At 39.8% G+C, this 15,463-nt stretch overlaps 1 protein-coding gene across 1 annotated transcript in view; it reads left to right on the forward strand.

Moving 5' to 3' along the window:
- LOC147733784 (transient receptor potential cation channel subfamily M member 1-like) overlaps positions 1-14,887 on the forward strand; it is a 36,058-nt gene extending 21,171 nt beyond the window's left edge. Inside the window, exons 4-8 of the mRNA XM_086957468.1 lie at positions 548-743; positions 2,475-2,688; positions 4,750-4,874; positions 12,571-12,742; positions 14,709-14,887. Coding sequence (XP_086813594.1) covers positions 548-743; positions 2,475-2,688; positions 4,750-4,874; positions 12,571-12,742; positions 14,709-14,887 — 886 coding nt within the window. The remainder of the gene's footprint in view (positions 1-547; positions 744-2,474; positions 2,689-4,749; positions 4,875-12,570; positions 12,743-14,708) is intronic.
- The last annotated feature ends 576 nt before the right edge of the window (positions 14,888-15,463 follow it).

The following is a 15,463-nucleotide window of genomic DNA, read 5'->3' on the forward strand; positions in this document are numbered from 1 at the left end:
TTATCCTAACAGCGAGGTAGGCCTCACAGTAGTGAAAAATGAATTCATGAGTTTACAATAGTGAATTTAAGAGTTTTACACTGCTAGAATATGTAAAACTTAAATGTACATGTCCAAATTTGCACATACACTGCACCTCATCCAATGTGCTGTTCAGGGCCTATCCTAGGGATTACTTTTATGAGCTAAAATGTGAAGGTTTAGTCCTGGCAAAATGTTTATTTTAGAATATTAAATCTATACTTAGCCATATCTACATATGTGTATATATATGTATTTATTTATTTTATATATGTTTATCATAATAATCTTTTGGTTATTTTTGAAGTACAATATTTTTGCTAGTGTGATTGCCTTACTATAATGTTAGTTATAAAAATAACTACATCTGAAATAATAGAATGCCATTGAGAATGCATAGAAAGGTTTTACATTACCTACTTGTAAGTCCAAAGATTGTTGTAGTTGTCTTCATGCCACATGCATAAATCAGCTGTATTTCAATAATTGATCAATATAATTACAGCACCCTGTTATACCTTTTTAGGTGTTGCTGTGGTCAGGTTATCGCCCAGCATGTGCCTGTACCTCAAAACGTAACTGGAAATAAAAATGTCGACGACAACAAGCCCGTGGAAAATCAACAAGAGAAATGGTCAATCAATAAACACACTCAGAGTAGTCCAACTGATGCCTATGGGATTCTGGAGTTCCAGGGTGGTGGACATTCTAACAAGGCAATGGTAAGTACAGCATATGTATAGTAGACAGGATTCATTCAGGCAATAACTCCATGAGGTTTTATGCTACTTGAAGAGAGTCAAGCAGGTCAGATATATAAAATCATCCAATGAAGATTTAGGGCCATGAAAGTCAATTGGTGATTGACAAAAGTCTCAAATTGGCTGCATTGATATGAATGCAATGCAAGCACGTAGCAGGCAAATGCCCTTTGCACGATCCCAGATGGAATCGGGTTTAGTTGTCAACAGACATTAGGCTTTCAATACTCCCAACGCACATAGAAATAGAGGCCTCTGCTTATTTTTTGGAACTTAACTACTACAGTACAGGTCCTGGCCCTGACAAACTGATCGACTGGCATCCATGGGGGGCTGAGGGGGTGCGGCCTAGCTGTTTGCAAGGGCCTGTTTTGGCAGATTTTGTCACCGGGGGCTGATATTGCTGGCCACCGGTAACAAAAACGGCCCCTAGGGGCCCAAAACCGGCCCCCACCCTAGCGGCCCACAGTGGAAACGCCCACTGCCCGCTATGTTCAGCCCTGAGGTCTGTGCACCTCATCCCAGTGACTCTGTTTATTTGTGTGTGTATCTCCTCACCCTTTCCTTTTTGCGTGTGTGAGCTGCAGCGGACAAAGTTTCAGTGTGTTCGGCCACTGTAAGAGTAAGAGATACCACATACTATCTATCCTTTTAGTCAGTCTCATTGTTTAAGCTGTTTTTCAGTTGCAGAAATTCATGGCGGTCCATCACCAATACTTTTGGTGTGTTCCGACCACTCCAGGATGTGGCGTTATTCAGCCCTGGAGTCATTATCTGACCATTTCGCCATAAGGAAGTGTCAGAGAGGAGTCTACGGATGTCCTCAAACTCACATTTTGTAAGCGTTCCTAAATCACACGTCTCCTTATTGTGGTATTGTCTACTGTGAATGTGTGCAGTCATGGGTGTACAGATTTGCAGCTGCTGATGGCTCTGCCCAGTGTTCTCTCGTCAGTACAATTATTAAAGCCTGATTCTGACTCCAGTTCAAGGCCATAAACAACACGACCCAATCTCCCAGTCTGCCACTGAGAGAAATTCAGGACAAATCAAAGGCAGAGAGGTACACTGAAAAACAAGGCTGTGCGGCTGACGGCCCTGGCCAGAATTTTAGAGTGCATTTAAAGATGAAGATGTTCTCTCATTTGCATACAAAACATGAAATGCCCACTTCACATTAGGAAGGTGCCAAATAATGCAGATAATAGAAGGGGCTGCAGAAACGCAGTTCATTTCGTAGTATGAAAGTGCCACTGGGGCATGAAACGTGGGCTCAATCAAACACTCCCATGCTCCATGTGCACCTTCCTAATACAGACAATGAAATGCGCAGAGTAGTGCTGCGTGTTCCAAAAGAATTTACTCACAGAGATGTTATGTTTTATAGACCACTAAATGCAGGCCGATTCACAAAGGTAAACTGAGATGAAAGTCTGGCATATATGAGTAGTAAAGTTAGATTTTAAGACCAAAACTTAAGATTAACTGAGACAAAAGTCTAACTTTACTACTGGTAAATTTCCTTTGTGAATACCCAAAGTCTTAAAGTGAGACTTTCGTCTCAGTTTACCTTTGTGATCGCCCCATGGTCCGGGGGCTGAAGTCCCATGAGCTCCCACAGTGTTCCAGAGTTTCTGCATGAGTGCATCAGTACATAGATACCATAACAGATGATTGCAAACTCTTTTTCAGTACATCCGCTTATCCTATGACACCAAGCCAGACTCTCTGCTCCATCTAATGGTGAAAGACTGGCAGTTGGAACTTCCCAAACTCTTGATCTCTGTCCACGGAGGACTGCAGAATTTTGAGATGCAACCCAAACTGAAGCAAGTATTTGGAAAAGGGCTAATCAAAGCTGCTATGACAACCGGAGCCTGGATATTCACTGGAGGAGTCAGCACTGGTAAGGAATATAAAAACATATCCGGGATGGATAGGTACAGAATGCACATTCCCATCCGCCATTTTCTTTGAAGAGCACGTATATTACGAGTCATTCTTGAGCTACTATTTCTTTACCTGAAGTAAAACACGTTATTCTAAATATTGTTAAATTGTTGTCCACTGTTCTATTTCACAGAGATTGCCTGGGTTTCTGTATTCCGTCGGCCCCTCCAGTTATTAATGAAAAACATCAGTGTACCAATCATTTGGGTAGCTCTAAGGGACTTCAAGTATGTGACAGTATAATATATTTCAAATACAGTCAGAGTTGTAGGGAATTGTGACAAAAAGCTGCACTAGGCCTCACCCATGAATGAAACCATTTTAGAAGTAAGCTGCCAATGTTGCCTCACAAACATGGCCTTGGCGTATATTATAGAGGCGCACAACTATTCCACAGTGGAAGTCTCATATACTGTTTCACCCAATATTCAACGACACCTGATGGTTTTGAATTCTGATGTAGAATATGTTTCCCATTTCGACTCACACGCTAGTTTATGGTAACTTCCTAAAAGTACCACATTTGAGCACGCTGATTGCGTAACCAGGGCTGCAGTTTTCATCTGCTTCACAAATATGGATATTTCAGTAGTTCCAGGACAGAGAGTAAAATTAACAATTTTGTTGATTACATAATACAATTCTTACAGTGGAGAGGCAAAAAGCAAACATTACGTATTGCCATGAAAGGCCTGTTTCTATTATTGTATTAGCTTTGGAGTTTGTAATGCTAAACAGACCATCTTCACCCAGTGCCTGTGAGAACATGGCCATCGATTTACATTCAACTTCAAGAGTAGTGGTGTTAGAAAAGGGCACCCTTTAATTGGTCCAATAGGAAGCCCTTGTCACCAGGTCAGATGGTTATTAAATGTATTTCTATTCACTCATGACGATTTGGTGCGGATGCCCTGACCTCTTGAACAATTTAAGTCAAAAGAGAGTTCGCCAATCTCTAAGCCCAAGAATGACTTTGGGTCAAAATATCAAAGCTTTTCACACCCATAGTGGGATCATACCCAAAACGTTAACAAGGACATGTAACACCCCCATATGTAATTTGGATCTAGGGAAGGGGGATTATTTACACAGACTGACCAGCACCCCATTAACAAGCACCCGATTGTTGAAAATTTGTGAGTGCCGATTGCAAAAAACTTTTCATCACAATTGATAGATGGGATAAGAGTTACATCAATTTTCACCCCTACCGTAAAAGCTAAGCTCAATTTATTTGACATAGCTCGATTGAAAGCTCCATCAAACTGTTTCCTGTGATCCATAGGGTTAGTGCTCATGTAAAGAGACCTGGGAAGATTCAGACACCTGGAATGGTACCTTCAATCTCTACCAATTACACCCAAATGGAGTACAGATGTGTTGGTATGACTCACTGCCTCCTTCTTGTTCCTACGTACCAAGCAGAGACCCTGGTCCTTCTTGATACAGGACCAGATTTTGAGATCCAATTGCGACAGATATGCCTCCTGCCTTATTACAAGTGCTATGAAGCACTTATAATAAGGTGGAAGAGATATCCATCTCACGGTTGTGAGTATCCCATCCACCAAACTCTAAATCAGGCTCACATTCTTGCAGTACACACAGGCCCATTGTCAATAGTCAGGTTCAAGCCATGTTCCTATGAAATATATGTCATGAACGAACATGTTGTTAGTCCTTCTTCGGCTCCTTTCATCACAGTTTGCTTAAAAATACCCATTGTGTGTCTTACTACTTCGTTTTAAGGGTGTCATTTAAAAAAAATAACCCACAAATCCAGAGAGCTATCCAATTTACTTTATCTATTTAGAGATAATAAGAAAGTTTGATTCACTTGATTGGCTTTTGAAGACTCTATTCTGAATCTTTGTGATTTGTGGTTTATGCTTTAAAAACAAATCATGTGTGCATGGTGAGACTGTATACGGTGTGTCATTATGAAGTATAACTGAAGTTGTGTAAATGTTTAATGCCAAGGCTGAACACACTGTTCTTTCAAAATCCTATGATGCAGGTGTAATTCGCCATGTCGGAGATGCCTTGAAGGACCATTCTTCAAAGTCCAGGGGACGAATTTGTGCCATAGGTATTGCACCATGGGGCATTGTGGAAAACAAAGAGGACCTCATGGGAAAGGATGTAAGTATCTGTGAGATTTTACGTCGGGTAACAACTGGCCAATTAACATTGAAGTATTAAATCATGATTCCTCTCTCTGGCCCTCCTTCACAAAGATTTCAGATTCTTGGATGAGTCGGTGCCAAAAACAGGTTCAGAGTTCGAGGCGTAGTACTGGACAGGTCATGTGACTCTTCTCACTTGGTCTTGTGTCTTCTGTGCAGAGTTATTTATAGCAGAGGAGTCTGCAAAGGGAGAGTCGATCTGCCTGTCCAAATGTGAACCATTTTGTTCTATTTCTCCATGGAAATTGTTTCTTTCTCCATGAAGCGAGCCCTTCCTCTGTACCCCACCAAATGTGAGTGTGGTGTGATCTGTTTCTTTTCCCATCCTGAAAAAGGAGTTATTAACTGGAGTAAGTCTCTGACCATGTCCAGGGTGTAACGGGTCCAATCAGCATTTTTGGCAGTGCCAACAATCATATATAGTTGTGAGTGTGCCCCCACACTTTCAATGGATCCCCTACTTCCTACTTGTTAAGTGCAGATTTCTCTGCACTCATGGTAGAGATATCTCTTTTTGAAAACCTATTTCTGCCCAGCAGGAGCTCCTTTATGAATTCTTGGGAGGCAAAAGGGGTAAATACGTTTATGACCAAATATACCTCTGTGAATTGGACCTCAAGGAGCTTCTGTATAGGGATTGTACTTAATATTAACTTTTATTAATATATAAAGAAAGTCAACACAATATGCACTTTCCTATTTTAGTTCATCAGTGAACAATGTAGATGGCAAAATCTATATTAGCTAACCAAAATCTCTACAAGATATCAATCTAAAGAGAAGAAAAAATAATATGTACTAAAATATGTTTAAATCGGTCTGACACACGATTTTAAAAAGTGCCCGTATGGAACTGAATTCCCCTTCTTTGCCCCTCAAAGTGAAGGGCTGTTTTTTCTACATTTTCAAGATCAGATGGTTCAGATGGTTCACTCTGTCTTAGATGTATAAGAAAAATATATTTGTGCATCTCAAAAAGCTTTCACCAAAGTCTGAAAGCAAATTTGGTAAATGGAAGGAAGAGACATTCTAGACCAGAGTCATAATCCAGATATGATTGGTATTGAGAGTATTTGACAAAGAGAGGAACCAGGAGGGCTATTTTTAACAGGGTCCAGTGTATAGGCCCTAGAACTATATCAACAAAGAAGGATACACTGTTCCCCAGGGGTAGAAGAATGTGTGAACCAAAAACACAGAAAGTGGGGAGGGGAATCCCCCTTTCGGAACTAAAACCCTCACACACCCAGCAAGCTAGGTGTCATGCTTCATCATCTGGGTTATGCTCCTCGTCAGACTGGCGCTACAATGTCTGACGGGCACCCGTAAAGGGGCTCTTTACTGGAGATCTTATGTTCCTGCCAGTTGGTGCATGTGGGTGTGAGGGCTCTAGTGGGTGTGTAGACGTGAGAAGTGAGTGAATATTAAAAAAGGTTAGATAGATAATCCACTAAGTCTTTTTAATGATGTGGTTAGCTACCTCAGTAAAAACAGTGAGGTGAAAATACACACTGGTGCGATGATCCAGAAGTGTAGGTTCTACCTAGTGGTCGACATGTTTCATGCTCTTATAGCAATTCGTCAGGACCAGGTGAAAAAATATTAAAAGTGCTACACGCTGTGGTTGGAGACAATACTACCTTCTGCAGGATACTACCCTATTAGGAAATAACAATGACGTCAACAGTCTTCTCCCGTGAAACAGCACCTGGGTGATTGCTACCCTGTCCGCAGTTGGGACGACACCGAAGACCTACCCGCACACAGTCAGGAGGACGGAGTAGCTCGAGCACATTCTTCTACCCCTGGGGAACAGTGTATCCTTCTTTGTTGATATGGCATTGAGAGTATTCAGAAAATCGGTATTATCGGTAATGCAGTCATACCACACGTTGTATAATAATTTAACAATTTGTTTTCTTGGGCCAAACCTTCAGGTAAACCTGGAGAAATTTGTTCCCACCGCAGATGTCCCGTAATTATGGAATAACATGAGGAATTTGATGCAATAACACCCGTTTCTGATGCTATGCCACATAACAGAGTGCGGTTATTTGGCGTTATTTGTAATCCTGGCAAATTTGGTGCCTGAATTACTGATTTCTGCGAGATCTGTAATTGTGGGTGTGGTATTACTATACAACAGCTACAATAGTGCATGTAACATGGGTCTTTGTAGTCATGTTCTCTAGTTATAAAAGTGGATGTGAAATGTAAATAAGATGTGCTGCTTTGTAAAATTGTTAACTTAACTAAAAGCATCATGAAGTAAATTGTTTTCTTTTAAATACACCTTCAAATTTCTGTAAACTTTTCAAATTTCTAAATGTTTTTGTGATGGCAAGATATCTTTTTTAAACTGGATAAAACAGACTTAGATGTTCATTCAGTCCTGCAAAAATATGGAGCAGTAATACCTCACCCAAAATGTGCGATAGCCCAGGGCTCCCTGTTATCACACTTTGGGTATTTTTAGAATGGCAAATGCCTTCAGCAACACTAAATTTGGGCTCTGAGAACAGGGGCTGTGCTTGGGTAGGGTGTTGTGGTAATCCTACTGTACACAATACGTAGCCACTGTACACACAGTACGCCAAGAGACAGACTTCTGGTAGGATAAAAGCAGAGGCCTTCATCAACCAGGTGGGGAATCCACAAGAATTGTCTCAGCAACATGTTCTCTCCCTCTTCAAGGGTGTCTCAAGTATTATATGTCAAACCAGCTGAACTATCTAACAAGATTTGACACTCAAGCAGGATTTGACACTTTAGTGTAAAAAAGGATGTCCACAGTACCCCATGCCCTGCATATTCTATGGGGTTCAGAAGAGTTATCTCTGCCTAGGTCAGTCTGTTGTTTGCTCCTGGGAGGCATTTCACTCCTATCCAAACCTATTCAAGGCGAAATAACCAACTGGAAAAGCTTGCATCGCCAGCCCCACAAGGAGCAGGTCCTTATGATGAAGCATGACACCTAGCTAGTGTGTGTGAGGGCTCTAGTTCCGAAGAGGGGCTTCCCCTTCTTGCCTCCTATTGCAGGATATACATCTTGACCCTGCACACAGAACCTAGTATACGTCTGACTCTATATCTCTCCTCGCCCTTAGGAACTGCATACCCTTTTGTTGTACATTGTCTTGGGCAGTTATGCTGGACCTGGAATAAAAGCCCTATCGTCCCTCCTCTTGTTGATAAATCTAACAGAGTCTGTCAGGCTGCTTCTAGTTGTGAAGCTTCACAGTCTTGGTCTGCCAGAGGAAGGGAACATTCCATCCAGTAAACTGTGCGGCTGCCAACACTAGTAGTATCTCGCTGGAAGTCCCTTTCAAAAGTAGCCCCAAGAGGAGGAAAAAAGCCAGAAGGCAAAAACCTCAGAGATTGTGGAGATGCTTCTTACTGGTCAGAGATTCTTGACTCAGAGAGGTGGCCAGAAGAATGAGGTACCCTGCTGCAATTGGTTTTGCAACATGAGATAAACAGTGAATTCAGAAAAGTCAAGACGAAACCTAAAAGATGATGGGAGAAGTCAGGGAAAAGGTCAGTAACAACAATGATTCCCACGAAAAATCACAGGAGCACTGGAACACAGGGAAAGTAGTACTCTTTTTATGAGCTAGCAGCAGGAAATTACGTTGAAACCAATTTCTCTCCAGCTTGGATTGAGATAGATCCTTGAAAGTCTTGAGATATGATGTGCAGCCTGGATTTGGAAATATATACCATCAAACAACAAAGACTTCTGACAGCTGTCAGTGTCAGGTAACAAACCCCTTGACTATCCAGTACCAGGTTGAGGCTCCAATCTGGAGTCTCAAGTAGGCGTCACTACCAGCCTTGGGGTTGGTAAGAATCCCCCCATTTGTTCTTGACTTCTTAAGTTTCTCAGAGTGGGAGCTACAGCCTAAGGTGATAGATAACCTTTCCACTCTTTCTTGTGCCATCTCAGGCGGTGTTACCTTGAGACCGTCCTTTCATTTCTGGGTGTATGCCCTCAGACTGACCAGGTGCCTCTCATTCCAAGACAGTTCCCCTCAATGGTGACAAATTCTGCCTGTATCATGTAGGGGTTTTTCTGGTGTGGGTCTCCGGTCTTCTGTCTCTGTAACATTATGGGTAGTACTTCAAGATCAGAAGTGGCCTAACCTCTACTCAGTTTTGGGGTGCCCTTCTCTCAAAGCAAGTAATCACTGACCTACGGCTCTTTCACTGTGGATGTCCTCCACCCCCTACCCCTTACTCTCCATCGGGACCTTCCTACCCTCGATTTAAAGAGAGCACTTCCAGAAAACAGTGTTTTCAGGGTACCCGAGCTGCCATCCCTCCCAGCTCTTTTCTCGTCATTGGGAGCTCACTGCCAATAATACAGTCAATGTGCATCTCGGGACTGACAATGACCCTCCTCTGGGCAAGTACCCCTCCCAAAAAAAGGATACCATAGCCACAGGACAAATATACTCCTGCCCACAATACTGCATTTTCCTACAGACCAGGCCTGGCACATACTGCTCTGGGGAAACCAGCCTGACTACCACCATGCTCTGGCTGGCACAGGTCTCCCACAGAGCAGTGACATTGGGGAAGCATCCTTTACAACGCAACTTTCACCACGCAGTGCCCTTACGACGCAACTATTACAACGCAAACCACTACAACGCATTGCGCTGGGGGGCGCTCTAGGATAGGGAATAGATTTAATTTACTATCCAACACCTTCCCTAGTGTCCACGGGGACTGGAGTTGGAATAGTAAATTAAACTATTCACTATCCAGCACCCCAAAGCACAATGCATTGTAAAGGTTTGCGTTGTAATACTTACGTTGTAAAAGCATGCGTTGTAATTTCATACATCCGTGACATTGACCTCATTCACTATCACTTGCTGAAAGCAAGTAACCACTGACCTACGGCTTTTTCACTGTGGATGTCCTCTACCTCCTACCCCTTACTTTCCATTTGGACTTTCATACTCTACATTTAAGGAGAGTACTCCCAGAAAACTGTGTTTTTGGGGTAACCAAGGCTGCCATCCCTCCCAACTGTTTTCTCACCAGTTGTATCTCATTGTAAGAATCAAGGCAGTGGGCATCTGGGGGACTGAAAATGACCCTCCTCTGGGCAAGAACCCCTCCCCTTGTATTTCTATCTAAATTATTGGTTTTTTATATCTATAGGCACATTTAAGTCTGCAATCCTATACATTATCCTTCTTTGGAATGGGCAAGCAGAGGAATGGTTCTGATGTCACCCCCTTTGGATATCACAATTATGGAATAATTAGATCTTTTCTATCTTATAAGTTTGTAGAAGTGTGCAGTTATGTCTTGATGTGCAAGAATGCACACATTTTGTTTTTAGTAAGAGTAGAATTAAACTGGCCAAAATGGAAAAATAACAGGACAGTTGGCTGTGTAGTTCCAAGTTTAAGCAGTAGTATGTCATAAAGTTGATTTCTAAAATGTTAACTACATTAAAGACAAGCTGTAATTGTCATGGTACTAATGTTGGGTTCTTCATCATTACCTAGGATAATTCCAAAAATGTCATATTTTAAAAGTTGTTTTTATTACATGTATTTATTAATTTATCTAACTGTATCATTATAAACCTTGGCACCTTTTAATGCTTTCCATCCCTAAAACCTGAACTATCCCTTAAAACTACCATTCCCAGAACCCTAAAAATCGTGCACCCTTACTTAAACCTTTAAAAAAATACTACCACTCAACACTACAATTCCCTCAACACTAAATCCCTTTTACTACCTCTTTAATGATACCCTTCCCTGAACCGTAAAAAACCCTTACTACCCTTCTCCACAGCCAATCCCTGAATCCTAGAAACCACAAACTGACCTTTAGTGCTAACCTTTTTTGAGTCCTTTAAACCTATAAAGCTCCCCTAATGCTAACCGTCCCTAATCCCAAAACACCCCTTACTTTCCCTTATTGCCTGACTTTCCTGAACCCAAGATCCCCTTACTAGCCTTTTACCCTGCTAATCCATGAACTCTACCAATCCCTTACTCCCTCTTAAGTTTATACTTACCTGAATGCTAAAATCCCCTTCCTCCAACCCTTTTCCCTGCTCCCAGCCCTCTTACCTTTGGGCACAGTATTTTTTGATGTTTTTGTATTGTGAACTTTTATACATTCTATTTTTTTCAGTCAACAGCATTTTAGACATTACCTTTTTAGGTTGAGCATTCGAGACCTCTTGTATAGACTTTTGTATATACTTATATGTGTATGTACTTTGTTGGCTCTGGAGATAAGCCCTAGGACTTGTCTGCTTCCGCATAGGGAATTATTTTCCTGTTCAACTGCCTCTATTTAACCTTCTTGATAGAAAACAACCAGTAGAGATCAGTAAAATACCAGAATTGCTGTCTGCTGAGGGACTTTTTTTTTTTTTTAATTTTTCTGGAAACAGCCTCTATTTAACATTATTGATAGAAAACGACCAGCAGAGGTCAGTAAAATACCAGAATCACTTTAGCATTCTCTAGATTTCAGTCCATAGAAATTGTCTTCCACAAGCAGCCTTAGACAGTAATATTTCTTTCAAATATTGTATTTTCTGTGATATGATTACTGAAGGCCCTGATTTTACACTAAAAACAGAGCTTTGAACTATGCCATTTCCTGCTAAAAGGCAATATTTCTCTCCATGTGTTCCCATACCTGGTGTGTCACGCTTACTTTCCCTCCATGATAAAGAACAGTAGATGTTTCAGCACCCAGGCTAATGTTCTGCATAGCTAAATACATATAAGGTCCCAAAGGGGAGACTAATAGCATTACAAATGCTTGTTTAGGCTATTTATTTCCCACAATATTTTTACTGCAAACCTTCAAAAGACTGCTGAAAAATACAGCCAAACAAATTCTTGATGGGTTTTATTTAGTGTTTGAATTTCTATTTTTTGTGTTTCTTTTATTTTTAATTTATTTACTGCAGAAAGCCCTGTTAGCCGCTTACCTACCACCACTTATATTATATGTTCCTTCTGTTTCTTTGGTGGAGTTATTACTTTCACCTGGTCGGAATTGTTTTAGCTATTCTTGTTAAGCTCCTGTCTCTTTTTCTTCTTCTCCATTTTGGCGCAAAGAATATAAACAATGATATTGAATGTTTGTTGTCAATATATTTAATGTGGCACTATCTGAGGCTAGTCTAGAGGCAGTAGCCTGTCAGTTGAAACCTGATATGAGGTTGGATTAGTCTCAAGCCAGGAGGCTTTTATATGTATTGGCTTTTTAAATATTCTCTCAATTTCTTTCAAATAGGAAGAGAAATTCTAGACATCACTATATGAGGCCGGAGAGGGGTGCAGGGGTGTTAAGGGTGGCATAATAAAAGTCATGGGATGAGGCAACAACACTCAAAAGTAGAAACTGAGCTAGTACATATATTTATAAAATACTTGGAATAAAATAGCTACTATTTAAATAAGGGTAAATTGATGACCAATGTGCATACATTCATCCAAGGTGCGTTGGTAACTGTGTAGACTGAATAGATCTAATGCCTTATCTGTAGTAAAACTGTATGATTTACAGTACATATAAATGATAGATGAGATATAATATTATGAATTTTGAGTTTGCAATACATGCACCTTTTGACTTTATATATCACAATTGTTTTACAGGTAACAAAGCCATACCAAACAATGTCAAATCCTCTGAGCAAACTATCTGTTCTAAACAATTCTCATACACACTTCATCTTAGCGGACAATGGAACAGTTGGTAAATATGGAGCTGAAGTTAAGTTGCGGCGTCAATTAGAAAAACACATTTCTCTGCAAAAAATCAACACAAGTAAGTACAGAAAGAGGTGGTAAAATACTATGATGGATTTGAGTGATCTGCAATCTCTGCACACCTTCGAATCTTCACACTATTGTGAATGGCATATAAATTTAGTGCAACACAGTATCTTTGATGAAAGTTGTAAACTGATACCTTAATAAGTCTTGATTGTACTTCTGGAACATTTCTTATGATTTGCATTTGTAGATGCATGCAATATTATTATAATAAAATGTATTTGGTCAATTCTACCATAAAAACACGACTAAGAAATGATCGGCATTGCAAGTAATCACCTCACTGTGTTAATGTCAATCCTCTCAATTTGTTGTCACATCCAGTTCCCACCTCATTGTGAAAATGTTCTTATAGTACTGAGTCATACTTTTCTACTGGCCAAAGTTAACGTTTGGCTGGTGGGAGGTTGATCCTTATGGCTTGTGGTCTTCCCTTTGTCATCCTATGCCTGGAGATAAAGTGAGGCAGGGACACCAAAGGGATGCTCAATTGTCATGATTTTCACATGCTGATCAGCTCTTTCTTTTCATACAACATCAAAAGAAGATGGTCTGATTATTGAAAAGGCTCAGTGTCCAGAAAGGTATGTCCTTTATCATGTGAAGAATACACTGATGTATGACAACATCAAAACTGCAATATACAATTTGTAAGAGTGCTTACTGTCATTTGTAATAACCTTTTTGTAGTGTTCCGTGTACTCCACATACAAATCTTCAAATATTACAAGTTTACCTGAACAAAACTCACTGTACCACTTTTCTTATTTTTTTTCTTCTAGTTTTACATTATTATCATTTTAATTAATTTTTATGTATGCATCTTGTATCTGATTAATATGTGCATCATTGCTAAAAGTCTCAGCATTTGTATGTCTTCCATTCACAGAATACTTGTATAACCACTCCCTGAGTGAAAGTCCATATTTATCTGTCACTGAATCTAGAGTCAGAAAATGTTGTTATTTTGGAGCCAGGCTTTTTGAATGTCTCTGTGACATATACCTCAACCCAATATCTGTCAGCTGTACAACATTTCACCCTTCTTTTTTTATCAGTTTATGTATGCTCTTCTTTTATATTTATCTGTAAAGTGTCTACTCATTCAATAGCTTTACCTGAATGCAAAACTCTCCTTTGGGGTTTTGTTGGTTACTGAGCATGGACTTGATTATTTGTATTACATGAATAGAGACAGATCAACAAGATGTATGCCCGGTGTAATACATAGATACATCAAATTGAGTTTAACAGGTCCAGTGTGTGCTTTAATGATCGTTAATGCCAGCTGCAAAGTAGATTACATGTCAGCTGACATCAAAACATTTAGAAAATGTAGCTTTCTGTTGTAGGATTATGATAATTTAGGAAATGTTCCTGTACTCCACAAATGTGATGGTACCTTATAGGCATTTCAACATCTTTTTACTAGAAACTAAATTGAATATCAACTTATGTATAATTATCCAGCAATATGTTTTCATGATCAACCTAGATTTTAATGATACAATCATTGGAGAGGTACAATCAAATGAAAGTTACATTCTTATACTATCTGTGAAAAGATTATTGAGTGTATAAGTTTTTAAGTATTGTATTTGGCATCTTGTAGCAATCAAGTATATTGTTGATATATGTATTAGAGTTTGATATATATTTTGCATTCAGATAGGCCGATTAAAAAAGAGCATATGTCCAAAATTCAGAGCCCAAATTGTGTTGCACTACTTTTATTTTGAAATAATGATTATTTTCTTGCCGTAGAGTAGAGGATATGTAATCTATAACTTTAGTTTGACCTCCTACTTGACTTCCAAATTCTACAAATATGATTTTGTTGTATGTGATTTAAAATATTTTATACAAGCCTTCATTCACTTTTTTAAATGAAATGTATCTGTTACATGTTACCTTCAGCTATCATTTGATTGCAATGTTCAACCTTCTCTCTTTCCTAGGATTGGGGCAGGGTGTGCCTGTAGTTGCCCTCATTGTTGAAGGGGGGCCGAATGTGATCTCTATTGTCCTAGAGTGCCTGCGAGAAGAACCACCCATCCCTGTGGTTGTGTGTGATGGAAGTGGACGAGCATCGGACATTTTGTCCTTTGCACACAAGTATTCTGAAGATGCAGGGTAAGGTTTCTGTAACAGAATATAAACCTTGAGATGTATGACTCTAAGGGAACACAATGGAAATGTTTACAGATTTGGAATATGTACACGAGACAGGAGACACATGATATCTGTATATTATTGTATTCTCTGGGGACAATTCATAACCTAATGTACGCTTCAGTCAGTCAGTGTGCTTTTAAGTAAGGCAATGAAAAGAACAATGTCTGGCTTTACATTATGTTACAAAAGATTGTCTGACTTTTTTGAGATTGTAACAGTAGTTCATAGAAAAATGTGCGAATAGAGCACATAAAGATTTTGTCAAACCCTGAAAGATAGAAAGGGAGGTTACATGTTTAAGGATATAATTGTAAATGTACACTATCTCCTTTGTGGGATTGATCTAAGGCAATGCGGCAATGTTGTCAACCTGGTCTGGTATGTGGTGGTTGTATGCATTGATTGTCATTGTCAACGGAATATGAACCTTGAGATGTATGACTATAAGGGAACACAAAAGAAATGTTTACAGATTTGGAATATGTACACAAGACACATAATATCTGTATATTATTGTATACTGTGGGGACAATTCATA

Source organism: Lissotriton vulgaris, chromosome 2_1, assembly GCF_964263255.1.
Source record: "Lissotriton vulgaris chromosome 2_1, aLisVul1.2, whole genome shotgun sequence".
Lineage (NCBI taxonomy): Eukaryota > Metazoa > Chordata > Amphibia > Caudata > Salamandridae > Lissotriton > Lissotriton vulgaris.